Source organism: Ammospiza caudacuta, chromosome 1 (genome assembly GCF_027887145.1).
Source record: "Ammospiza caudacuta isolate bAmmCau1 chromosome 1, bAmmCau1.pri, whole genome shotgun sequence".
NCBI classification, from domain to species: Eukaryota; Metazoa; Chordata; class Aves; order Passeriformes; family Passerellidae; genus Ammospiza; species Ammospiza caudacuta.
In genome coordinates, this window is record NC_080593.1 from 57659431 (window position 1) to 57686663 (window position 27233).

A 27233-nucleotide genomic window follows, 5' to 3' on the forward strand; every position below is an offset into this window, starting at 1 on the left:
TCTATTAGATTATTTTTCATTGACTGAATTGTCTGTGGTAAGCTCACTGAGGTCCAGAGTGCAAGCAGCTATAGCTGCAACTGAAATCAATGGCCACTTTGCTCTACACAGTTTCACCTCAGAGGAGAGAAACTCACAGAGGGCTAGGAGACTCCACTGGCAGTCATACTTAGAAGAGGCACAAAAATCACAATGCGTATCAGCACCACAAAACTGTCAGAAGCTAGGTCCCATTACAGTAAGAACCTGCATTAGCAAAGCTCACCCCCTTCACATGGGCACAACCACAGAGTGAAAATAAAATTTTCCATAGTTTTTTGAATCTACTTCCAAAGCCTCTACAGCATACCAGAAACTTTTGGAGGGATGTCCAGAACTGCAATGTTATGGACAATTCATTCAGTGAAATTACCTCAACAGGCAATTTGCTGCTGCCCCCCAAACCAGTATTTATATAAGCTAGAAACACAGTTAACTCTGGGTTATTTAAAAGGTCAACAAGAACACAATAGTATTCATCTCTTTTATTATGAAAGATACAAAAACAGAGTGTAGTGAAGCTATCATTAGGAACATGAACTTTTTTTAACCAACTCTCTATTTACATACACAAAATTCTCCAAGTGGAAAAAATATCAAATGTGAGACACATCAGAATACACCATATATACAAGTTTAGATATTTAGTATGTTACTCCATACATGATGGCTACAAAAAAAGTCAATTCCTACCTGTTTTCCACAAGTATTTTAAATTAAGTTTATAAGATAACCCAAGCAAAATGAAGCAGAATCTGGGGAATGCTCTGCTATCTGAATGGTTACTTTATAAAAATGGTAAAAAATAACAGAGCCAAGTTTTCAAGTCACACTGAATATTCTATCAAATAGTCCATACTCCAAACTGATGTAGGTAGAAAAATGAAAACTGTTACTGATTTTTATTGTCATCAAACCAGAATTATATCAGGAGTTCAAGATGCACTCATTTTCAGATCACTAATCAGCTACTAGGAAAAGCAAGTATTTTTATTTTATAAAAACTCTTCCTTCAAACAGAAAAGCCAAATAAAATTCTTGACCTTGCTTTGTATGATCAGACATTCTTATTAAAAGCATGACATACAAGAAGACACACCACTTGGTATGGTTTTTAACTGGAACCAACTACTGCTTAATTGGTAAGGCACTTTTTCCTTTAGATCAGTCCACTTCCCTACATTTTAGTATAGCTCCATTTCACACAGAGAGGTGATTTCAGCTATGCCATCTGTGATAGCAGAAGGGATGTTGTAATGAACTTTTGCTCTCCAGGTATGGATGGCCTCAACAATACCTTCTGGATTGCTTGAACCCAAGTCACATAGTGAATATATGGCTGCCAGCTGCACACCCCAAGGAATAGCTGCAAAAAGTTAACAAAAATCAGCTTATAGAAACTTTTTGATAAGCAAAAATGTTTTAGGGAATCTTGAATCTATAGAAACTATTATTCAAGAACTGAAAATAAAACACATCAACAGTTGTGATGTCTAACACCATAACGTAGAAAGATGACAACGTGCACACAAATTCTGTAACATCTCATTTTATACTAACGCTTTCCAGTTTTCTCAATTCAGCAACATTTTAGTACTCAAAGGGCATACAGGAATTGAGAATCTAGTGACTTTAGTTAAGAGTAATCAGACTTAAGAAAGCAGTCAGGTTTACAGAGTCTGAAAAACAGACATACACTGCACACCATACACTACCAAGTTAGAACTTGAGATTGCAAGGAAGAGAAGTTATACAGGTGGTTCAAAACAGCTCCCAAACAATAACAAATGCTTCACTGCAAAATGTACTTAACATCCAGAGTAACTTAACAATGTGGATTTCTGCTGCTGTAACTGCCTTGTTTCATCTCATCAGTACCCTGAACTGTCCTTCTCCCAGTACAACAATTTTATTAGTAAGCGTCAGCATAAATTGCTCAGGTAAAATATTAGTTATTGCTGCTCAAGTCAGAATCACCCTTCAAGTGATCTTAACTTGATCACCCTTTAAGTGATCTCTAATGCAGCTGACAGGCTCTTACATGAAACAGTCCAATTCCAAGGTGTCTGAAACCATCTCACATTTTTTCTCTGTCTCAAACAGAAGGTAATACTGTTAATAGCTCATTAACTTTGTAACAGAAAGGGACTCAAACTGAAAACTGTTTGACCTGTTATACACTAATGAAAACTGCAAGAGCAGCCTGTTTTGCCATGTGTGCCTTAATTTATATTCTGGCATTGCAAAACTTCACATTGTGGATGTTACACTCAAGTTCCTCTAAAAGAACATTACCTTCTTCTTTTGCATGCTGTACAAACAGTCCAATTACTGAACTAATATTCTTCACTGCAGCAAGATAGCCTTCCTTCAAACCTATTTGTCCTAATCGACCTGAAAGGAAAAAAGTGTTACTACATATCTGACTATTTAGACAGTCAACTTCCCAGCTTTTATACTTCCCAACTGTCTATCTGTTGAATATCAACAGAAAATGCAAATTTTAACTACAAAAAATTCCTGTTACCATGTTGTCTTGGGAACAACAGTTGTCTTATTCCTTATGTAACTAAAGACCCCAAGGCATTTTTCATCAGATTGATTCAACCTCCTATAGGTTTAAAATTTTTAAGTGTAAAACTCAGAAAGAATGCAATTTTTTAAATAAACCCTGTCATATAGCCTACATACTGAAAATATTTATTGAAACTCAAATTATATATATTTACATCAAATGCCACCTAGATCCCAAATAAATTAATCCAACTTAAATTTATTATGGTATTACATTGCATAAAAAAACCCCGCATTTTATACATTTTGCTGGAAACTATATGGCATGAAGCTGTGTCATGGGAGGTTTAGGTTAGCTGTTAGAAAAATGTTCTTCACCCAGAGGTTGGTTAGGCACTGGAACAGGCTCCTCAGAGAACTGGTCACAGCACCAATCCTGTCTGATTTCAAGATGCATTAGGCATGTGGTGTGATTCCGGGGGCTGGCCTGTGCAGGGTAGGAGTTGGACTTCAATGATCCCAGTGGGTCCCTTCCAACTAAGGATTTCTATGATTCTATATGTGGCTACAGATAATTTTATTTTAAATACATAAAACATGTTGGTATTTGTTATCATGAATCAATATGACATCTCTGAAAACTTAAATACCTTCTTTCCACAGGCTGATAAACAGAAAATACCTGCATAAAGATCCAATAAAATTCAATAATACTTCAACCCCCTTTCCAGACAGGCCTGACACTTTCATAAAGACATACTTGTACAAAACAGAAGTTCAACCAAGAATTTAGATTACTTACCAATTAGCCTGAGTGTCAATGCTATAACACTATCACGAATTGATTGAGCAGTTTCATGCCCCTTTCTCTTCTTTATCCAGTTATCCATAGAAGGCCAAAGCACTTTGCTGTGAAAGAAAAATTAATTTGAAAATCTCATACTGCATGAAGGGGTAGTTATAGTATTCATACACAAATGACTCTTCTATTACTAACTTCACACAGACTGACTTAACAAATGTATATGAAATCATGTTACTTTCAAATGTCATGCTGATATGTTCTGTAAGTATCTTATATGACTGAAAATTCAGTTTGTATGTTACAAGTAGGATATGATGCTTGTTTTTAAACCTAACATGACCCAAAGTAAGACTTTTTTAATTCTTAAAATTATGCTGATAGACCTAGTTACGTATTACCAGCACAACTCAAGAGACAATCACCTTGATATGGCTTTAATTAAGACTACATATGTTTCACTGAAGCTAATTTGTATTAATTTTGAAAGTATTCAACAAAAAAATCTTCTTTACTATCTGAAGGTATGGAATTTATATACAAGATGATGATTATAAGTATCACTTATTATGTTATGTCACAGAAAAACAAATGTCTCCTAAGTCATGTAACCTCTATATAGAAAATCAAGGCTGTCAGATCAGTGTAGCAGTCAAAATGGAGTCTTTCAAACAAGGTTAAGTATGGTAGCAGTCCATATCCTGGATTTTAGGTTCAAAGAAAATTTAAGACACTGACTCTAAGTATTATAATTATTTTAGAATTAAAATCAGACTGAAATCAAGATAATTAATGAGTATGGATATATTTCACTTCCAGCACGGAAGGAGTGTTATTTTCATATCAGAAATTCCACCTTCATTTTCTACTGTGGGGGAAGGGGAATTCAACAAGTAAGTTTAGAAGAAGACAATCACTTTGCTTCACTGACAGACAATCTCAAAATCTTGTACAGCTATTTTGAAAGCAATTCTTTACTAGAAGGGCTCTAACAGGGTTCTTGGGACAATACCATAACATACTACATTTCCTCATTGATCATTTCTCCTATCTTAAAATAATGCACACATACACAGTAATCTAGGTCTCATCAAGCTGAAACATCATCATTTTCTAAATACCTATGCAACATTTTATTATGTTAAAAGCTAAGTCATAATGAATTTGGGAAACAAAAAAACACCACCAAAACAAACCTCAGAAAAAAACACAAAGGAAAACATTTGAAAGTCATGATCACACAATACCACAATACCTTATAACATTATCATGTGTCCAATCCCACTTCATATGAGAGCAGAGTAAATCAACAGCAAATATATACTGCCAAGCATCTTCACTGAGATCTTCTCCATACTGCTCATGTAGGTGAAATTCTACTTTTGTACATGACTGCATTTCTAAAAGCAGGTTTGAGACCATAATACCAGCATCTAAAGATGAACTCTGGAATTTTAGAAGGTAATTATCTTAATGCATAAAAAATTACCAGCCCAGAACCAAACTCTTTACAAATATTTGATACTGACTCTGTACAGCATCTTACACCATATATCAACTTTTGGGTTGAATTAGCACAAACAAATACAGTACATAAACCAAAACCTTCAAATACTAGATATTTTTCCTGACACTTTTACTAAAAGGAGAGTTTGGGAAAAAATACCCAAACAGGAAAAAACACAGATCTCACACCCACTCTCTCATCTCCCACAATTTGGGGATTTTTATTTCTCTCAATGCAGGTAAGAAGTGCTTGCACGGCTAGCTTCCTCCCTCCCCTCCCTTCCTCTTCTCTGTGGCAGGATGGAGAGGAGAGTTGGAGGCACAAAATATAAAGATCACAGGTTGAGAGAAGAACAATTTACTGGAAACAGCAATGAGATAAGAATACAAACAGTAATAACAATAAATACTAATGATGGAGGGTACAAAAGAGAGACCAACAATTCACATGGAAACAACAGTACACAACCTCTCCCTCCACCACACTATGCTGGCCTGGAAGCGACTCATTCTCCCTGGAAAATACTCCCTTCCCCACATCCCTGGTAATGATGTGAGGTGGTACAGAATTAATCTCCAAGTCCCAGCCATGCTCCCTTTTGGCAACTGCAAAAATTAACCCTGTTCTGGCCAGAACTAGGACAGCTATGAATCAATATGATTTTGTTCACTTGATATATACAAAATTATTTTATTTCCAGGAAGCAAGCCTGGCATTAATATGGAATTTTCAAATATATGGGGTCCTAGCCTTTAAACAGACACACAAGCCTGTTACACAAACTCCTTTAGAAGCAAAGCACCTCTGGCTTTCCATTTGCAAGATATAAAATTGCTCCCAATTATTTCAATTTTCCTTTCTTGCAACATTCTTTTCAGGATGTTAATATGTGCCTGCTGAAAACTGATAGAAATTAAATGATTTGGCGAATGCTCAAAGGCTTGAAGTCAGCTCTCACTGATCATCCTTCTCCTGGTATCACTGGTTTTGTATTAATCACACCAACTGCTTATGTAATTGAGTTTTGTTGTGATAAACAAGTATTTACAGTCTACCTTGCATAAATATCATGAGTAAAAAGAAACTGGCTTATCTTGAAAATAACTGTAGTAACATATTACCTGTTACACAGAGAACTACAAAAGACAAAACAAATACATGTTTTAAAAAGCAACAATACAAAGCAAAAGAAAGAAACATCTCAAAGAACAGTTCCAAAGATGCAAAGAATTCCCTAGTCAAAAAATGCTCTAGTTAAAAGTTTAAAAACAACCTTTACTTTTAATGTTCCATAGATGGGAAAACAAGTACAATAAAGTATTGTATTCTAGTGTTCTAGTAGGGTCTAGACAACTAGGGGGAAAATGCCTGAAACGTTCACACTCTTCATTAGAAAAGAAAGTTGCTTGATTTGATTCAGCCAGCAAAGTGACCAATGCAGACAAAAGCTAATATTGACAATGAAATCAGACATTACCTGTTCCCAGTTGAGATAAGCACTTAAACAGGCCAGCATCTCATTGCTTGCACTCTTCCTGACAACTAATTGCATAGCTTTGTTAATTGCACCTTGGAAGACAAATATGTCAGACCATACATTTGTGATAAATAAAATCAATTTTTCTGAGTCTGGATAGTCTAAGGAAAAAAAGAAATAATTTAGTAAATTTTTAACATTTTAAAACACAAAAATGAATATATTCTGGCATTAAAAGCTAGTACATTCAGCAAGGTAACTGGGAAAAAAGGCACAGAAGTCACATCAGAACTGAAGCCTAAGGAATACTGGCCCATCTCAGTCCTGAGAGTAAATAAGAAGAAAAGATCCAATAAAAAGACCAAACAAGAAACACCAGCAGAACCCCAACAAACCTTAAGCCACCTCCCCCATTGTAATTTCACTCCCTCTCCCTTCATCTTTCTTACTTCACTAAGGAGAGTGGTCTTAGAGCATTGAATTTGGATTCTTTTAGGATTCAATTAGACTGGAAGATGAACTCCAACAACCTACCTAATACATTCCCGTCACAAATAAGCACTCTGATCACTGGGCCAAACTAGAATTAGTCAAAAAAAAAAACAAACAAAAAAAAAATCTACAGTGCTTGCTAATACCTTGCACCCATACACCTGTGAAATTATATGTAATTATATATATGGATATATATATATATATATATATATATATAAAGCTTGCAAAGAACTTTCACATAATTGAAATCTGATATTCCTCAGCAGTTTTCCCAGACTTTGTGAGAGAAGTTGCATATTATGCAAGTTGTATGTGAGCATATATGAATGTTGCATGCTACTATTTATACTTCCATAGATGTAAAAATTTGTGCTACTCCATATAATTGAAGAATCCTCATTCAATAAAGTAATTCAGAGCAAGTATCAGACAACTATCAGTTGACAGGACAGTTCCAGACCATTAACAGGAAGCCAAAAGACCCTTCTGAATACCAAAGCTAAGAGCTCCAAGGCAGAATACCAAGATAAAACACGAATGTGTAGATTGTAAGCAATAACAAATACATTGGAATAAGTAAAAAAGCAGATACTACTTCCATGCATGAAATGCTATACTGGAATGCATATGCCTGAAACACTATACAAAAAACAAGCTGAATTCACTTTTCACTTCAGCATAACATCTACATTTTTTGAAAGATCTTAAGTACTAGAAAACATATCAAAATATATCAAATTAAGAAGCTTTAATGAACATAAAAGATATACACTTCAATGAGGTGTTTTGGATGGAACTTCTACTCTGAAGCTGCTCATCATGTGAAGAATTCAGTTTTTTCTATCAGGACTGCTGGTGAACTAGAATTACTGGCAACTAGAATTGCCTGCCCGGGAATTTGAAACACTTATAAAATTCACTCAATGATGAGTAAAGAGTTCAAGGAGAATAAAAAAAAATTTAAAAAAAGAAAAAAGGGAGGAAACAGAGGAGAGGTGAAAGGAAAATTAACCAGAAAGGTAACATTTTATTTATAGTCACTTAAGGCAGAATACTAGAAAGGAGAACAGAACAAAAACGATGGACAAGTCATCACGACAACAAATGATGTTGGTCTAAAGAAGCAATACTGACTGTTAATAGTGAATTTGGTAATTGTGTAGCTTGGGTTGTGATAATTCTGATGGGAATATGTGAAATTACATGTAAGAGAAAACACAAAAATAAATGCAAAGTAATCAAATAAAACCAAACAAATTTTAAAATGCCTAAACCGAACTTAAGATGTGTTTACAGCTGTTCTCACTCAAAAAATTACTATAAAACCACAGAACAATGACAATAGAAACTTATGCAATTCAATGTATAGAAGATAAAATCATCCAATAAAAGCCTGCATTAAGCTATTAAAGTTTGGATCTTAGAAAGGAAAAAGAAAGGAAAAAAGGGGAAATGTTTAATATTTGCAAGAGCCCACAAAAAGAAAACACAGTCAGATACTGCAAAACAAAAAGCTTAATTATTATTTTAGATGCAGATATATCTGACAAGTAATAGTTTCTAACATGGTGCAGTATTAAAACTATTAACATAAAAGAAGTAAAAGTAGAATTATAACAGACGGAAGGATAGAAAAACAGAGGGGAAACCAGGAATTTGAAAAAGAACTCAAACAAAAATATTACACCCCCTCAAAAAATGGGAATTACGAACAAAATGAAATCACAAACCTTTTTAAGATTAAAACAAAAAAAAAGACAGGAATGTTATATGAAACATAGCAAGTAATTGAAACAATCTCAAGCTTTAGCACTCTGCTTGTCAGTGCTCTTGAATTTTATTTTAATGTTAAACACAGATACCAGTATACTATTTTCAAACTTAGTGAGTTTTAATCTTCCAAAACTTAGATTCTTAACTTTGCAATAGTACATATGTGTTAACTTTGTTCCTGTGACCAAAAGGCAGGGGAGTAAAGGAAGGGAACGAAAACTGAAATAACTTCTCAACAAAGCAAGGATTTGGATAACAGAAACTAAAAATATTTTAAGGAGGACATATTATAAAAATATCCTGGTTTTGATCAAGGTATTGTCCAGCTCCTGACACTGTGTTAAATACCTGGTTTTAAATCACACTTACTTTATGAATCAATACCTACTCAATTAAAATAAGAAAATACTAATAGGCTAAAAGGACAAAATTCACAGAAATCACATTATCATTTTGGAGATGGTGGGGAAATGAAAGCACGAAGTGTCCTAAATTAAATATTTCCTTGGAAAAATAAGTAGACTACTAAGAGCCCAGGCCACCATAAAACTACAGTACAGATGTGGTGGAACTATGAGAAGGAGAATTTCTTCTAGAACAGTCTATATTTCTGCATTTCAGAAAAAAATTCTGGAAAACAAGCCTTGAAGAGGAAAACAACCCTTGAACAGGATTTCTGTTTGTTTTTACAAACATAATAATTCTGACACACTGCAGCAAAGACACACAGCACATTTACGATATAAGGCCACTAAACCACACTATACCTTCTTTAAGTAGACTATAGCAGAAAAGGCGGGCTCTTTCCAAATCTCCCAACTGTCGACAAATTCCTGCATAGAGTCGACACAAAGCCTGACTGAAATTATAATTTGGGGCATTCTTCTGAGCCTTCAGCTTATTGAGAATAACACACAGCAAGGACTCTGCTAAATGCTATAAGACACAAAATATATTGTTATACTGGTACATACTGAAGAATACTTGACAACATTGTAGTCGTATAACAAGTAAAAAGAACTATTATCTTATTTGCAAGAATACTGTTTGCATATATATAAAATGCAGGAAAGTAAATCAGAGGCAACCAATGAAAGAAAAAAAGAGGGAGGAGCAGGCAACTTCTCAGAATAAACACGCGATAAACAAATGAAGAACAGGGCTACTACTGTTTTAATATAAATTGTTTGGTTATGTGATTAACAACAGTCTTCCTCAAAGAACAAGGAGAATAATGACAGAATGAGGAGAGGAATAATGACAGGTAGACTAACCCAAATAACCTAATCAGAGCAAAGGTAAGCACCCTGACTTAGCTACTTCCAAAGATGCCACAGAAGGACAAACAGCCCATTGTTCAGGTGTGAGTTACTAGGTAAGCTAACAGCAGTCTTTCTCCAGATCACTGTACACACTTCAGGAGATGGGGAGGAGATGTTGCTGCCTATAGTAACATGGAACTTAATATGAGATGCTGGAAAAAGAGCATTGGGTTTGTGCAGAGTGTGCATGACTTATTATGGGATGCTTAGAGGGAGACCTCAAAGTGGGGAGTAGAATGAGAGGTTTAGGAGCCAGGTGCTGGAGAGCACACAGTTCAGACTGGGCATCTGTGAACAACAGGGATTCTGAGTGTTAACTTTGGGAGGAACCAGAAGATCTAAGCCAGCCACCTGAAAGACCACAAGTCTGAGGCCCAGACACAAGTCCAGACCAGCTGCTGGAGGAATATGTATATACGTCTGTGTCTCTAAGTTTGTCAGTGTATGAGAAGTGAGAAGAATATCAGTCACCTACTGAATATACTGAGTGCCTAATGTTAGCTGCTGGGGGAATCCATAGTATCTGTATATATATGAATGTATTTTCCTCTACCAGGATTTCAACCTGACTAACCAGACAAGGGAATAAGAGTAGGTGTGTACTGTGTGCATGTCTCTCTACTAGGAGTATGTACTCTGTCTTGCTACTGGCTGGACCTGAAAGCCTAAAGCTACAAGCCTTGCTTCTATGAAGTTAACAGACTTGACAACTCCTAACAAAGAGGCCTGAGATCTTGGTAGCAACTTCTGAGGAGAACTTAATTATGTACCAGGACTGTAACAGGACAAAATGCTGCCATGTACTAGTCGGTGAATTGCTCTGCTGTAAACTACAAATTATCTATGAGAAAGATGGCAACTGAAGCAAAATTTTTCAGCACTGATGCTAAGGAAGTTCTGAGAAACAAAATAAGGGAAGAATTTTCCAATAAAATTAAATTTGATAACCTGATGTAGAATAGTAAAGGTAAACATAGAACTAAATTATATACCAGTATATACATTAAAGTTTATTTTTTTGAATTAAAAAAAAAATAGAGTAACTTTGGAGAAACTACTACAACTCTTAATACTGTCCACTTCAAAAAATGCTGCAAAGATAAAGTGGTTTATGCATACATCAGAAAAGCATATGTATTTATAACTGCAGTTTTGCATCTTGGACACCACTGAAAAGTAATTTCTTGTGCAGTTCTGTATTTTCTTATGTTATAAAAATTTAGGTTTCTAATAACCTTTCAAGACTACACTTTGGCACAGGACATTGCCACAACAATTGAGAATTCAAATACTACAAACTTAGACTCTTTCCATCTGCACAGAAGTGATTATTAAACAACAAAATTTAAAATTATGCTACTTACCTTGTTTTTTATACCAAATTCATAGACAACTTCTCTCTCTTCATCTCTCATTACTGGAATCTTTGAGATATTACCAACATACACATGACCTTTGATAACTGGTAACAAGTCAAAACAGGATTCAGCAACTTTCTTTAATGCCAAAGAAACTTTCTGGCAGTCAGAATCCTTCTTTACTGGTAGTGATTCTTCTAAATTGGAACACTGTGATGAATCACTGATTTCATAGGTTATACCATGGAAAGCCTCCTGCATTTCAGAGATGGTTTTTTTAGTATTTCTGACAGCAATAACATCACTGGGCTCCATCCTTGGCGGTTCACTCTCCAGTCTCAGTCTTTTGGCACTTCTTGGCATAGATACCTGCAGTAGTGTCCTTTTTCCAAGATGATTTGAAAAGAATTGCTGATTTTGCACATCTTTGTCTTCGTATTTGCCACTATCAGATTTCAAATTGCTCCCAGCTTTAACAAAAGCAGTTGATGTAGATGCAAATGCTTTGAATCCACCTACTTGAGACGCAGGTCCTGGCAAACTTTGGCTGTCTGAAAAAGTACATCGGTTAAGCTGAATATTGCCTTTCAGAATGTTTAGTGTCCTTGCCCTTGCAGACAGCTCTGGATACATAGTGTCCAATATTTTCACAGAGTTCTCCTGAGGGGCACCTGGACCAGCACTAACTGCTGCAAAGAGAGGAAATCTTCCTGGAACAAGAAGTGCATGCTTTGGAATGGAAGTACAAAATTTCAAAGGTGAGGAGCGAATCCTTCCACCTACTGCCATTTCTGAGGGTGAGGGAGGAGAAAATAAAATAGCAGATTTTACTGCTGGAGTACCTGTTAATGGGGACATGAGAGGAAGAACAGGAGTTCTGCATAGTGGGGACATCAGGTCATCAAGAGGGGAAAGCAGAGAGAATTGACCTGTAGAAGACATTACCGAGGACACAGTACAGGCAATTTTTGGAGGAGTAGCAATCAGAGGCAGTAGCAAGGGGGGGAGAGGAGGACCTATCTCTTCCCTGATTTTATTTATCATCTCAGATGAGCATTTTTTTGCCACAGAAGTATTAGCATTTGCAAGAACTGGCTGAGTAACTTTAAGAGTCTTTGTTTTTCTTTTACCTCGAACCAGTTTCTTTGATAGCTTGGTATGCATTACTTGGGCAGTTGTTTTGGTAGAAACAGTCAAGATTTCAGATAGTTCTTGCTCTTTACACTTCCACTTATTGCTCTTCTTGAGAGCACAAGACTCTGATTCCACCATATGTAACTTCTCAAATACTGTCTTTTGTGGTTCAGAAAGCTGACCAACTGTTTGACAACTGCACCTTACATCAGAGAGGGTTGGATTTGGAAGATAATTGAGTAAATTTTTTTTTGTACCACTATCTATGATAACATCAGTGCTGCTTTCTCCTGTATTGCAAGTAGTTTGATTATTATTATTATATTCTTCAAACACTGAGACCCCCATATCAACACTGTGTAATAAACCTTGTTTCCCATTTGACCGAAGTTTAGCAAAATCATTTTCTTCTAAGAAATTGCCAAGTGCTAACATTCTTGCATTTAATTTACTGGTTTTTACAGTCAGCCTGCAATTTTCTGAGAATCTGCTTAACATCTTGCATAGTGGTAACCTATTTTTTGAAGCCTTTGGCGTCACGGGGCTTTCTTTTGATGTTCCAGATTTTAATAGACTTTCCTCATTGTGACTGATACATCCAGCTATGTTAGACTCCATGAGTTCATTAGCACTCTCAGTATTTTCAGAGGTTAGTAATATACATTCTGTTTTCCAAGAGGCTGAGTCTTCAGGATAACTCTCCCCAGTCACACTTGACCACTCATTTGCAGTATCTCCAGAGTTGTTTGGTTCACAGTGTGTATTCATACCCACGACAGTGTCTGCTTTTAGGTGACTAACTGCAAAAGTACTTCCTGGGTGCATCATTGAATGAAGCTCACATACTTGGTAATCAGCATCAACAATTGCACCAGTTTCCAGAGCACCCAATGCAATTCTGCTGGAAGGTCTCATTTTGTTTCTAAACATTGGAACGCATTCAGAACACTTCACATATTTCACTTTTTGTATAGAACAGTCCTTTTCTTCAGAGTCATTGCTCTGCTCTGGCATATCAAAATCACTTTTACAATTTACTATGGCATTTTTCCCAGAACCCACAAAACTGTTCAGTTCTTTACTTTCTCTCCCACCTGTTAGTGAGTAAGTTCTAGAAGGACCTGTTCTAACCTTCCACGTAGAAGTCCTGCATCCTGATTCTTGACAATCAAACTTTCGGAGAAAAGCATTCTTATAAGGGTTTGCATATATGATCTGTGATTTAACAGATGCTTGAGATTCTTTATCTACTGGCTGCTCCTTATCTGAAGTTGTCTCTTCATTTTTGTGTACATATTCTCTCTCAGGGCAATCTGGTTCTTTGCCCATGTTGACTTGTTCAGTAGACAGAATCTCAGCACCCTCTTCTAAATTATCTGAAGAACAGTTAAATGTACTACTCATAATGGAATTTGTATGTCCCTTGTTTTCCCAGGTACAGGAAAAAGCAGCCTTTCCTGCTAAGTTAGTTTCAAGGAAACCAACAACTTTCGGAAGACTGAAATTTAGATCAGGAGATCTTGTGGATTCCAAGCCAATTCCCACTTGCATAGGAGAATTGGTTTCTTCATTATTTATACAGCATTTCTCCAAGTCCTTTTGAGTAGAAAAAGCCAAGCCACTTCTATATTCCATTTCTGAAGTAGGATGGCAAATGATCTCTGAAATATCATTTTTCTTCACAACATTCTTTTCCTGCTTCAGTGAACTGAAGCAAGTCTCAGTCACAAATTCCTTGCTTTGTTTATTTAATTTCCCTTCTATTTCATCACATTTAAAATTTTCAGTTATCAAGAGCTGAGTCAGAGGTTTTGCACACTGTTCCTCAGAAATAGGATTACTTTCTATTAAGACAGATTCAATTGTATCCCCTCTTGCTAACAACTCACTGATTTCCCCTCCAGAATCTTCTGGATTAACTCTGACTTCAGTCTCTAGAGATTCAAACAGTCTAAAGTTTTGAGATTTGGACTGCCCACATTCTAATGTCTTACATAAGTTTTCAGATTGTTTTATTTCATCTTTCACTTCTGTAAAATCGAACGCAGAAGATTTACACTTAGCTACATTGCTTTCTGCACCAATAATGCATGCTGTCTTTGATAGTGAAAGTATATTTTCTAAGTTTGACTTCCTTTGAGATAAATTACCACCATCTTCCTCGTGATGTGGTTTGCTTTGTAAACCTACCACCTCCTTTATATCTACTAGTTTTACATTTTCTGCACTATGGAGTAGCTCTGACAATTCAGCTATTTCTAGAACACTTCCTCTGTTAAATTTCATAGGTAGTTCAGGAGTTGGAGCTCTGGTTATATTCATGTCTTCGGTTTTGAGGTGTTCATCATTTGGAAAGACTGACAAAATTCTGATTCCTTCAGTAGCAGATACAGGTAAATAATCCCTAGAGACTTCAACAGTCTCTGGTTCACATTCTCTGTTCACTTTGTCTTTTGTGTGCATATGTTGTTCCTCCAGAATCTCTTCACTGTCATATTTTATTTCAGAGCACTGAGAGTGTGCAGAGATCTCAATAGCTCCAGTTACATTAGTTAATTTGACTACATTTTTTGATTTATTTTCTATCAACTCATCAGATTTTTCCTCAGCATCTTCTCTTTGAAGCACAATGCATTGCTTAGATAGGAAATGAGAAACACTCTGCAGAACAGATGCTTCCCTGGAAGCTTCTCTCTGTGCTATTAATTTATTTCTCTCTACATTCACTAATTCATCACATTTTTCATGTGTACCCTCATTATCAACAGCTCTAATTAAGGTTACATTCTCCTCTGTTTGCTCTACCACACTACATTTTTCTACCTGTTTCTGAGACTTGAAACTTTGTAACATAAAATCTGCTGAAGAATCTCCCTCTTCACTGTTCATGTCCTCACCATCTCCTTTCCGTTCTTCCATGTCTTCCAATTTGTGTGCTGTTGCTCCAGTTAGTTTTCTGTTCTCAGTTTCCACATCCCCAGAATTCTCCTCCAAACAATTTTTGTTAGTTGTCATGCTTGTCATTAGAGTAGCACCTTCAACTTGCTCTCTTTCAGCATCTCTTTCCTTCCTTGATGTCTTAGGACTCATATGAATATTCTTTTCATTCCAACTCAGATTAAGTGAGATTTCTGCATCAAAACCATGCTCACATGATTTGCACTGTCTGTTACACTCATCACCAGGGCTGATTACATTGCAACTCAGAGGCTGAACTTGGTCTTCTTGTAAAATATCCTCCAGTGCAGAAGTACTGCAATCATCTTCTTCATCACTGGAACCTGTGACTTCTCCCAAGAACATATCCTTCAATCAAAAAAAAGCAAAGTTAATAATCTGAACCCTAGAATCAGTTTTAGGACCTACTTTTTTAAACAAGTACACTGAATGCCCTGACATGCAATGGTTTTGAGAGATTAAGGCTGGTCAACAAAATTACAACTCTCTCCACCATTGCTCCTCATAGTGAATGAAAGTACCTCTGTAAAAATAGGAGACTTCTTTATCTACCTACTTGCATTCTAAAATTACTGGAAATGAGCATTTGAGCAGGATCTAACTTTCAAGCTCTGGAATTTTGCTATGAAAGCCAAGCTTACATTAAACACAAATTGGGACTTAAGGTCTTCACCACTGGGAAATTATGACAGCAAGTTGAGACATAGGTGGTGACTGTATATTGGTTTTGGCTAGGATAGTTAGTTTTCTTCACAGAAAGGGGGGTATGTTTTGGATTTGTGCTGAAAATGGTGTTAATAACATAGAAATATTTTCATTATTGCTGAGTGGTGCTTGCACAGCATCAAGGGCTTTTTTGCTTCTCCTACTGCCACACTGGTGAGAGCACTAGGGGGATGCACCGGAAGTTGGGAGGAGACACAGTTTGGACAGCTGACCCCAACAGACCAAAGAGACATCCCATCCCATTATGCCATCATGCTGAGCATATAAAGAGAGGGAAAGAAGGAAGGGTGGACATTTGGTCTGATGATATTTATCTTCCCAAGTCACCACTATGCATGATGGAGCTCTGTTGACCTGCCTGCTCATGTGAAAGAGTGAATGAATTCCTGGTTCTGCTTTGCTTGCATGCGCAGCTTTTCCTATTAAACTGTCTTTATCTCAACCCACACATTTCCTCACTTTTACTCTTCTGATTCTCCCCAGCATCCTGCTGGTGGAGAAGTCAGAAGCAGTTGCGTGGCACTTCATTTCTGACTGGGTTTCAATCATAACACATACACTTCTGAACATTATGTTTTTGCTCCCTTCCACAGGCAGTATGCTACAAGGTTAAAGAAGTATCCATATAGAGCTAAGCACACAGAGACCTTTTCAGTGCATGAGTAAGTAACACTGATACAAAAAAAAAAAAAAAAATCATTATTTCTTTAGTACCTTTAGTAATTTTAAGACCAAGTTAAGTGCCAAGTCAGATGCATCCTGAAACTCACCTGTGTAGTCAGTGGTGAAAGCTGTACTGGAGAAAGTAGAGCAGGAAGAGGTCTGGCCCAATTCAATATATCCATCACATTTCCATCTGGGTCTCTCCACTCCTGACTGGAGAAGCCTGAAGCGCTGTGCTCCCTGCCTGTCTGTATTATCACATCTACATTTTCATCCTCACTACTGTGAAGTTGTTCTTCAGTAGTCCTGTTCACAGCACAATCATCTCCAAAAGGCTCAGTACTTGTTTGAATTATCATCGCTGTTCCAGAATTTTGCTTTACAGCACCTTCCCCTGAGGAACACCAAGGTAGTGTTTTGCCATCACTCTTCCTGATCTTTTGGTGGATTTGTATGGTGTCTAAGACAGAAAAATATCATTAAGAATTTTTGCCCTCCCATTTTTGTTTACAGAGATAATATATAATAGTAATAAAAATGTAATACCATATTTTCAAGTGACATTTCTGTAGATCTTAGTCACTTTCAGAAATGCTTTCCCTATTTTTTAATGAAAACAGCATGTGCAAAGAGCTTTTCCCCAAACTGCCTGACTTGGATCATTAAAACATTCCCAATTTTTCTCATCAGGAAGGGTCATTCTTGGTAGGATTGAAGGTCCATATGTTTTATCTCACTCTTTGCCCAGTAACTCACAGTCATAAAAAACAAAACAACCGTGCACAGACATTCCCCACCCAGGCTGTAATTCTCAGCTTTAAGCAACCTGCACGTTTGAGCCAGCAGCTGTGCTTCCAAGCAAGTTACAATTATACCCTTCCATAAATACAACAAGGAAGCTCTTAGCTACATTTCTAGTTTATGATTTAATATGCATATGCTTTTGAATTGTTTGTTCTTTAAATTTAAATATTGAGTCTAATCACACAAGATTTTGCTTTAATGGTATAATTTAGACAGTTCTGAAGCCCTAATTAAAAAAAAGCACCACAACATATCCTATGCACAAAGTTGTTGAAACAACTAAGATACAGAGCAGTTGAGAACCCTTTAAAGATGTCAACTATACAGTTTTACATTTATTCTAACAAGAAGAAAGCATGTCCAAATACTCTGTGTGATTCTTTGCAATACTTTTGTTTTGTTACTTTTCAAATCACAGTTTTTACTATTACACAGTAACTCATTTATTATGCAGACAAAACATATTCATCCAGGAAAGTCTAAAGACAAATAATTTAAATTTATTATAATTATGCTAAATACTTCAAAAAGGGAAAGGATAGCCCAGTTTCCTGAAATTTAAATTCTATGATTTTATAAAATGAAAATTTTACCTCCAACAAGACAGTAGAAATCAACAATTCCCAAACCCCAGTGTGTCATATGGAGCTAAAATCTACTCTGTAGTATTTGCAATTCTTATATGACATTGTATGTGTGATCTTGTTATAGTATTCACAAACACTACTAGACACCAAATCAGCAGTATTAAAGCAAGAGATCAAGCCTATTCTGCATACATATGAGTACACCATCTGCAGTGAACCACCTGAATTTTGTGACTGAATTTTTCCTTAAAAAAGCTAGTTTACATTTAAGAGAAACTGCTGTTAAACAATTTACCTGCACAGGCAGGGTAAGGGATTTTTTATGACAGTTTCGTGTACCATAAGCTGCAAAACTCTGAAAGTTTACTCAGAATCTTTGTTTAGAAACTTTGTCCAGCCCCTGAACACACACTCTCACACCCCTGCTTGATGTGGGAACTCAGCACATCACTCTGAATGTCCAGAGTTACTGAGAGAACCCTTGGGGGGGCTCGGAGATCCTGGAATGTTGCCAAAAGTACCTGGTGGCTTGACCTTGACCCTTCGAGGGATGTGCCACCTGTTTGAGGACATGAGAGTCATTTGGGAATGAATGGTGTAAGAATGATGTGTTTACAGAATGAAAGATAGATTTTAGGGTTTTGGTACAGGAGGGTTATGGAGACAAGATGGAGGGATCAGGGTGTGTCTTGTCCTTCTTTCTTCTTCTTGTCATCCATTTTCTGTGGTGATGTTGGCACTTTGGGATTGGTCAATGGTGCAGGTGCACTTGTTAATATGAGTGAAAAGTATTGGGAAATAAAGGTAAATATGATGTATGTAGTTTTTAGTATAAAAATAGACGACCGCCCAGTGGGAGGTCAGAGTGCCCTTGGCTGCCTTGCTGGTCAGACCTCTGTCAGGCAGAAAGAAAATTCTATAAATAAGAAAAAATAAACAATCCAAAGACTGAAAATCTGAAGAGTCCAGACTTGTCCTTTGAAGTGCGGGCTGTCCCAGAGCCATCCTACGTGTGTCTGGGCAGAGACAAACACCCGGACCGGACAGCTTGACACTGCCGGACTTCCATGATCTTCGAGAAAGAAGATTGTACATGTCTGGAACTCCTCCTGGAGGAGGTATTGGAGTGTTTACTGGAAAAATGAGGGTTATAAAAACCCCAAATTTTGATGCTTATGCAGGTCTCCACCTCTGACGGACTCCTACTGCATATCAAAATCACAGACCACAATCACCCACACATCATGGGAGCCACAGGTGGTGGTTATCTTTGTCTTTTCTCCTCTATCTTTTTTTTCTAGTTTTCCTCTTAAGGATGATCACACACTTCAGAATAGCTATATACTCCTTTCCAATCCACTTTACAGTGTTTTCCATGTACAGTTTCAAAGCAGTTCTAAAAAAATTTGTTGTTATACAATTATTTACTGGTTTTCTACTTTAATCCACCCCAAGGGATCCTTTAGCAACAAATCTGATTGCCCTGCCTCAAAGGCAAGTCACAACACCATCCCACAGTAGAAATAACAGCACGTGCACAAAATGGTTTTGAGTACAGGATGTACTAATTTAACTGGCAAAACTTGCATTCTGTTGGGGGAAAAAAAAATCGTGTGCTTCCTTACTGCTATCTGTGTTAATCCACTACTAGAACTTGCACAGATATTCCTAAAGCAACATCAATGGTAGTATTATATTTAAAAACATTAATTTAATTTGATAGGTCAAAATAGCCTCCTCAGCGATCAAAAACTTTTAAGCACATTCTGATACGTCAGCACCACTAAAGGAGTAAATCAGAAAAACTGATCAATAACCCTATTTCAAAGATCTATCTCAAGTCACTTCATGTAGCAACTCCATGAAAAAATCTCAACTACTGCACTGGACACCAGGAGGAGGGAGAAACTGATCAACCTGAAGGGCCCTAGCACATCATTTTCACTGAAGATAAGAAAGCTCTGCCATTCCCTTTACATTTTATAAGTATTACAACAATCCATTGTTTTATAAAGCCATTTACAAGCCACAGTCACATAGAGCTTCTAGGATGTTTTAAATTTTCTCAGGACAAACCTACATTCATTTTACAATTTGAGTTCCAATCCAAGGCAAAAGGAGCTCTTTGACAAATAGAAACAAAGAAAATAAGGAAAATTCAGAACTTGGTTGTCTCTTACATTTTTTTCATGTCTTTTTGTGCCAACCATTTCAAAGCTCAGAATTTACCCTGCACTGAAGCAGGCAGCAACACAGTAAAGATTTTGCCCCTAAAAGGACTCCATTTAGAAAATTAGGAAGCTAACTTTTCACAGTGAACTACACAAGAGTACTGACTTATTAGGAACTTTACATCCTATCTATACTCTCAAAATCAGTCATGCACCTATATCAAGTCCAAGAATATTGACACGTGTAATTCATTTAAATGTTTCCCCTGAACAATGGATCGAAGACATAATTTCTGAATAACTAAGAAATTCTCCAAACTTCTCTACTCATCCCTTTCCAACCCAGTCACTAATAACTGCATTTCTTTGGCAATGAGACACCTTTCTTACAGTTACCCATTTAACCATAGGAAGAGTTGCCATAGCAATTTTTAAAGATTCAACATATGTAAGTTTCTTCATTTGAAGTGTTAACTCTGGCACCTTGGTCTGAACCTCAGGTCCAGCAAAAGCCTTATGAATACCGAGCCCATCTCATTGGAAGGATCCTCGCAAAGATCATATTTCACAGACAAATTTTACTCTATCCAGGGAATCGCACTCCTGTTCATTATGTGACTCAATGAAATGATAAAGTTTTCTTCTGAAATCTATAACCTGGAATCTAGTTCATGTAGCTTCGAACCCTTACACTGCTGCCTTCTCTCACTTCTGAGAGATTAAGATTATTCTGATTTGAAAATACCATCAAAAGCTATAATGTACTACTTGAAATATCTTCTTCATGCAAAGTGGAGAAAGAAGCAGAGATTAAATAAGTGATCTAATGCTAAAATTGATTGCCTTGGTACTAAACAAACTATATTTTACAACTCAAACTTTAGTCTTGATTGGGTACATTGCAAGGCAATTCACTGTTGCAAGTTGTCCTCTCCTCACTCCAAGCAACAAAGCAACTTTTTGAAACAAGTCTTGTGGTTTTTTCGTCTCAAGAAGGACCAGATTAAGATGTGGTATTTTATAAAAATAAATAATCTAGCCAAAGAATCTCATCTGATTTACAGCAAAACCTCATCAGCACAGTGGTTGCAGATGCCTGGCAGAAGCAACTGCACACTTCTCAAGAACAGCGGTGTTTCTCTGAGAAAAAAATTCCTCCACTGAAATTTTTAATGCCCTGACAATGAGGCAGAATTTTTCAACCTGTATCCAATTATGTGAATTTCAGGATGCTTCATACACTAAATATTCTTTGAAGCTACAGGCAATATTCTGTTTTCTGAGACAGTAAATCTGATATTAAAGCAGACAACTCAAGTGCACTCCTTTCCATCTCTGCATTTACGATCTACATGCAGCTTCTGCCCTATCCTGTATCCCCAAACAAAAAGATGAACAGATAAGATGGGTATAGCTCTGTAGTAAGCCAACTTTAGCTCAGAACCCAGTTACAGAATACCTATTGAAGAAGCTTGACTCCTCCCAGACAGGGTCTTTACTTTTCTTCAGTTCATCTCACCACTGCATATGAACAGAGCATGTTAGAGAACCCAACTTACCAAAATATTCAGCACCCAGCTGCAAGATTCTTCAAATGCTGCATTAAATGTTTATTCACAATGTAGGTGATTTTATGTCCCAACTATATGAGATAAAATTTTCCAAAGACTAAAATACTATCAATGTCTTATTAACCCTAGAGTATGGTCCAAGGTTACTGGACTGATGGTCAGATGCACGTATTGTCAACTTTATTACTGGTAGATTTGTAACAGTACTACCAAATGCTTTTAAAATAAGTTTGGCAAACCTCCATTATCCTATGAGGCTTTCACAACAGCACATTTGGAAAGCCTCATGAGTCTTCCAATTTTCATATATGAACACATTCTTCAAGAAAACCATTCAAAATTGTATCAACCTTAGCAGAACAGAGAAGACACTGATCCATAATGCAAAGCTTTGGGTATTGTACAGCACATTTGAATATACTAAGAAATGTTAGAAGATGTACACTTTTGAAAGGCTAGATCCAGGCAGCAGATGAACTGACATTCTCTGGAAAAGATACTACCATCAAGCTGATGTGCTCTCTAGGTTGAAACTATTATAATATGGGCAAACTCATTAAGATCCTTTTTTTCCTAGAAGATTGCACCCGTAAACATAAGCACTTTGTTATTATGAATTCAAGGTAAAGGCCAGTTTCATAAGAGGCTGAATAACGATATAGCTGCTCTAGACTTGATGAGGGGAAAAAAAACGAACCAGTAACAGGACAAAAGACTTATTTCTACAAAATCTAATCATTCCAACAAAAGCATGGTCTAAGCTTAGAATTTTCTCCATACTGAAGTGGCAAGAAAGAAAGACTGGCTAGAAGAGACTCTTAGAGATAATTGCTTCCTTCTATGAAAGTACTGTCGTCTCCTTGAGAAGATATGAATAGGAAAGATGGAACACAGTTTCTGAAATCTAAAGTTCCTCTTTTGGTGGATGACAAAGGGATTACTCTGGAACCTGATACCCCTAAAATCACATATATTTTAAACTCTTCAGTTTCTTGCGCTTATTCTTGTCACTTGATTGATCCTTGATCAAGACATTAAATTCAGAATTGCAGGGCACAAGTGTCCAGCTCAGTTTTGGAGCTGAAGCCATGCATTTGCTGCATTAAACTCAAGGAAGTAAGGCTGACTAACAGGTTTATGAGCTGGTCCTTATATTTTGGCACCTCTTAAGTGGATTCCACTGGAACACATCTGAAGGCAGATTCACTATGATCTACACTAGTAGCACATTTTCAGACTTAACAGGGTCTTTGAAAAGTTTATCTTCAAAGCTCTTAATGCTGCTGGGTACCAATCCCAGGCAGTATCTCTACACCTTTAGTTACAGAAAAATCAAAGTAGTAGAGAAACTGAAAAAACTAATAAAGCTTAATAAAAACATTCCAGAGATGCAACACAGAAATTAATGCAGTTTCAAGGCATCTATTAGTCTTCAGTGCAGAAAGAAAATATCTGCTATGTAAAGTTAAAAGTTTGCTGTGAATATGCATGTGGATAACTACTCAGATTATTTTTTACCATTATCTGAATATCACATTACAAAGAAGAAAATGGAGTTTAACAGCTTCTTAAACCTTATAATTCAACTATGTTACCACATATTTGTTTCAGACTAAAAAGAGCCCATATGCACCATCATTCACATTATATACCACAGAGTTGATTATGATATAATAATAATGTTTTAACCATGAGATGAGTTTTGACTACTTACAAACAGTAAAAGAATTTGATTTCTTGATTGCAACAGCAAATTACAACAGCTTTTTATCAGAAGATGGTTCAAGTTTACTTACCCATTCAAATTAATATTTGTATTATTTTCAGATAATTCAGATTCTAATCACACATGTAATTGACCAGACAAAGATCAAGGAAAGTATTTAAGTCTTTGAAAAGAGTGTTATGCAGTTACTACCCAACTGGAACCTACTCTCTGTAACAGTTAAGTTTTCTTTTGTTCGATCATTCCTTATGCCAAATAGAAGCTGAAAGAAAATACTAACATTGCCTTTTGGTCAGAAAAGGAGAGAGTATCAAGAAAATTTCAAGACTTTGCACGCCATTGTACCTAAGACAGGATAATTTTTCTCATTCTCTCTTTCTCCTTTTGCACTGTCAATGCACATCCGGAGTTGTTCTAATAAGAACATCGCTCTTCCTGTTAAAATAAATAAACAAAAAAATCTATTTATTTTAAAGAAATTGATAGAATTGAACTAAGAATTTGTGATTATTTTACTTAGAACACAGACATGCCTACAAAATACCTACAAAAATTAAAACAAGGCACAAGCTTCAGTGAAAGAGAAATGCTAAATGCCATTTAGGGAATAGAGCCTGTACTGGCCACATCCCCATAGCAGACTAAAGGAACAGCTGGAGAATGCTCTACCTTTTCCTTTTCATAGGGAGTACTGCAAAAAGTTATAACAGCCCCCAAAGTAAAAGGTAAAACAGATACAAATGTAGCATTACTGAAATCAAACAGCTCTGTAAAACAAATCAAGTTACATGAACCTGGGAGAAAATCTTCTACAAAGATGTGTATCACATTTCTGCTTACTCAGTAATAATTAATCTTAGTTTTATCATGTAATAGCACCATGTATCTGAACTAATTATCAGGCCACAACACTAGGAGACTGTCTACAGCTGTAACAGCACCACTGCTAGGTGATGTCAAACAACCTAGTTTCAGAGAAGAGAAGTGGAGAGGGAAGAAAAACTCAGAACTGCACCTTATAGACTTATGCCAACAGTATCATAAATCCAACAATCAGGAACTGAGACTGTTTTTGTGCAAATTCTGTAAGTCAAAGGCCATAGCAAACTGCTGTTATTTTATGAAGAGACATATTAAAAAACAGTCAGCATATACAAGGCAAACCTACCAAATTTTGCTAAACAGCTAATAACAACACTACCATTTACTCATTATTAATAAATCCTTGCTGCTATTTGAAGCTCAAATTAATGTTCAGATATTAATTTTCCTATTTTGCCACTAATTAAAAATCAAAGGATTAAATGTGGTACCAATTCAGTACAATCCAAAAGTAAAAAATATGCCAAGACACACACAAATTGACAAGGTGTGGCTTTTTCAAAAACATTTAATTTCTGCAACAAACCTATTTTCAAAGCAAGAAATAGAAAAGTGAAGTTCTTTTGCCTCAAAACAGCCTTCAGCATATCTAAACAGTTCAAAAGCAGTACCAGCACTTTAAAAGACTGCAAAAAATACAAATAATAAATTTGCCTAAAGTTTGGCCTCGGTACTTTGGAGGAAGTTTTCAAGGAGTTTGCTCCATTAGAGTAAGATTCAGGTAATTTGTAGTATATATTTTAGATCACTAAACCAAAAAAATGTCAATAAGATAAGATACAACTATACCTCCTGTATTTCCATTTGATTTTCCAAGTCTCACATAGAAATTTTACCATATTACTCTCCTATTTGGTGCTTTATGATTTCAGGAAACTTCAGAAGGATTGTTAGTATTTTTTTCAGTGTTTGCATTTTGTTCTATAATTGCACATCAGCTGACTTCACATATGCACAGGGTAGACTAGTCATTTTTATGAATCAAGAATTTTCCTTATTGAAAAACTGAAAATAGTAATCTATTAGATTGGTCTTTCATCAGTGTAACCTACTTGTATCAATCACATCTGCTCTTATAGCACTTTAGCAGTATCCCCTCTTTCCAAAATTGCAGCTCCAGAAGAGCTGCAATAAATTTGTAACAATTGGTTCCACACAGAGAATGGACTTGCAAAAAGTCTTACCTTTGTCTATATACGTTGCAAGATCTTCACTTGAACTCTGAGTTTCTGCATGTTTAACTATTAAAAAGAGGAGAGGTGGAAAGAAAATATTCAAATGGAACAACACCACATACAAATTCAAAGGCATTCAAAGGTAAGCACTTACGTTTTCTGCACTTCTCTTTAATTACACCACCAAGCTTTCCCTGTTAAAATTAAGAAGTACAGAATTTTTATGCCATATATATTTCTTAGAACATCAGTTCCTAAAGAGCATGAAATCTATATCAACATTTCTGAAGTTGGAAAATTTCTCTCTTACAATGAACTGCTAATGTTTAGTTACTCAATATTCCCCCAAAAATGTAATTTTACTATTTCAGCACCTATTACACTAATAGCTTCTTTATTTCCCCCAAAAATACTAAAAGAGTTGCACACAAAGACAAGGAAAGCCTTACTTGTGCTTTTTTCAGCTCCTTTTCAAGCCTTTTCTTTTCAGTTTTTAGTTGTCTGAAGTCCTGTGCATGCTTTCTTGCAGCCTCTTCAAAAAAGAGAACCAAAATTCAATTTAGAAACTGTAAAGAGGCCACTAATTTAAGTGGTGCTGGTATAGTAGTTCCCTAGTTTGCAAATAAAGTCACAAGAAAAAAAAAGATAGTGTGAAACACAAATCTACTGAAGTTATATTTTGGTTCATTTGGACAAAATCTCATGCATACAAGTATGTTGCCTTCTACTGTATAATTACTGTTTTGAACCACAGCAATACATTTATTAGTTTTCTCAATTATATGCAAGAATGAAGAGTGGGTCATATTGTAATGATATTGTACTGTAGAACAAAATACATCAAGTATATTGTTGAAAAAGGAGATAAAATTGACTGCAAAATGGTTTTTACAGTTTTATTCTCTTATTTAAATAAGAGCTCTGGTTCAGAGATGAAAACACCACAGCCAGCTGCATTAGAAAGATACATAAAGCACTCAAAACTAATAGAGAAGAGGACCTTATCTCCTAATGTCTAACAGACACTTGGCTAGAGTGCAGATGGGTGGAAATAGAGGGTATAGGGTAGGTGAGAACTGAACACAAAGTTCCTAGGAAAATTCTTAGGTGACACAGTCAGCTGAGAGAACTCCTGAGAGTTCAGCCTGATGACTTATATATGGATAGGAAAGAAAAGAAAAGGAATCTTCCTGCTGATCAAATCAGAAGAGAGCCTATTAAAATAAAATGTTTTAAAAAGGAACCTTGAGTGGTAAGCTAACAAAAAAACAATAATGGCAAAATTTCATACTGCCAAAAGATACAATGTTTGAGATAATTAATGAACATAGAAAAAACCAAAACAGATAAAATAGTCACTGAAATTGGACCTAACACATGCTCTTTCTCAGTATTTTGTTCTAGTTCTGCCATAATTTGAGATTTTGGAGGCAAGTGTGTAAAAAGCCTGGCTGTCCTGCAATGGAACTCCAAAATTCTCATCAAAATAAACACCTTGTACCTGCACTTTACAGTAAGATTCAGGGGGTTTCTATCACTAAGATATGTC

At 36.2% G+C, this 27233-nt stretch overlaps 1 protein-coding gene across 1 annotated transcript in view; it reads right to left on the minus strand.

Annotated features, from left to right (window-relative positions):
- Positions 1-346: 346 nt before the first annotated feature.
- Positions 347-27233, minus strand: part of ICE1 (interactor of little elongation complex ELL subunit 1) — a 37738-nt gene continuing 10851 nt past the window's right edge. Inside the window, exons 8-19 of the mRNA XM_058814169.1 lie at positions 26134-26216; positions 25839-25878; positions 25694-25750; positions 23973-24062; positions 16876-17228; positions 11294-15727; positions 9375-9543; positions 6340-6500; positions 4611-4801; positions 3356-3462; positions 2335-2433; positions 347-1405 (exon numbers count right to left, since the gene is read on the minus strand). Of these exons, the coding sequence (XP_058670152.1) occupies positions 1224-1405; positions 2335-2433; positions 3356-3462; positions 4611-4801; positions 6340-6500; positions 9375-9543; positions 11294-15727; positions 16876-17228; positions 23973-24062; positions 25694-25750; positions 25839-25878; positions 26134-26216 (5966 nt within the window). The 3' untranslated portion in view covers positions 347-1223. The remainder of the gene's footprint in view (positions 1406-2334; positions 2434-3355; positions 3463-4610; positions 4802-6339; positions 6501-9374; positions 9544-11293; positions 15728-16875; positions 17229-23972; positions 24063-25693; positions 25751-25838; positions 25879-26133; positions 26217-27233) is intronic.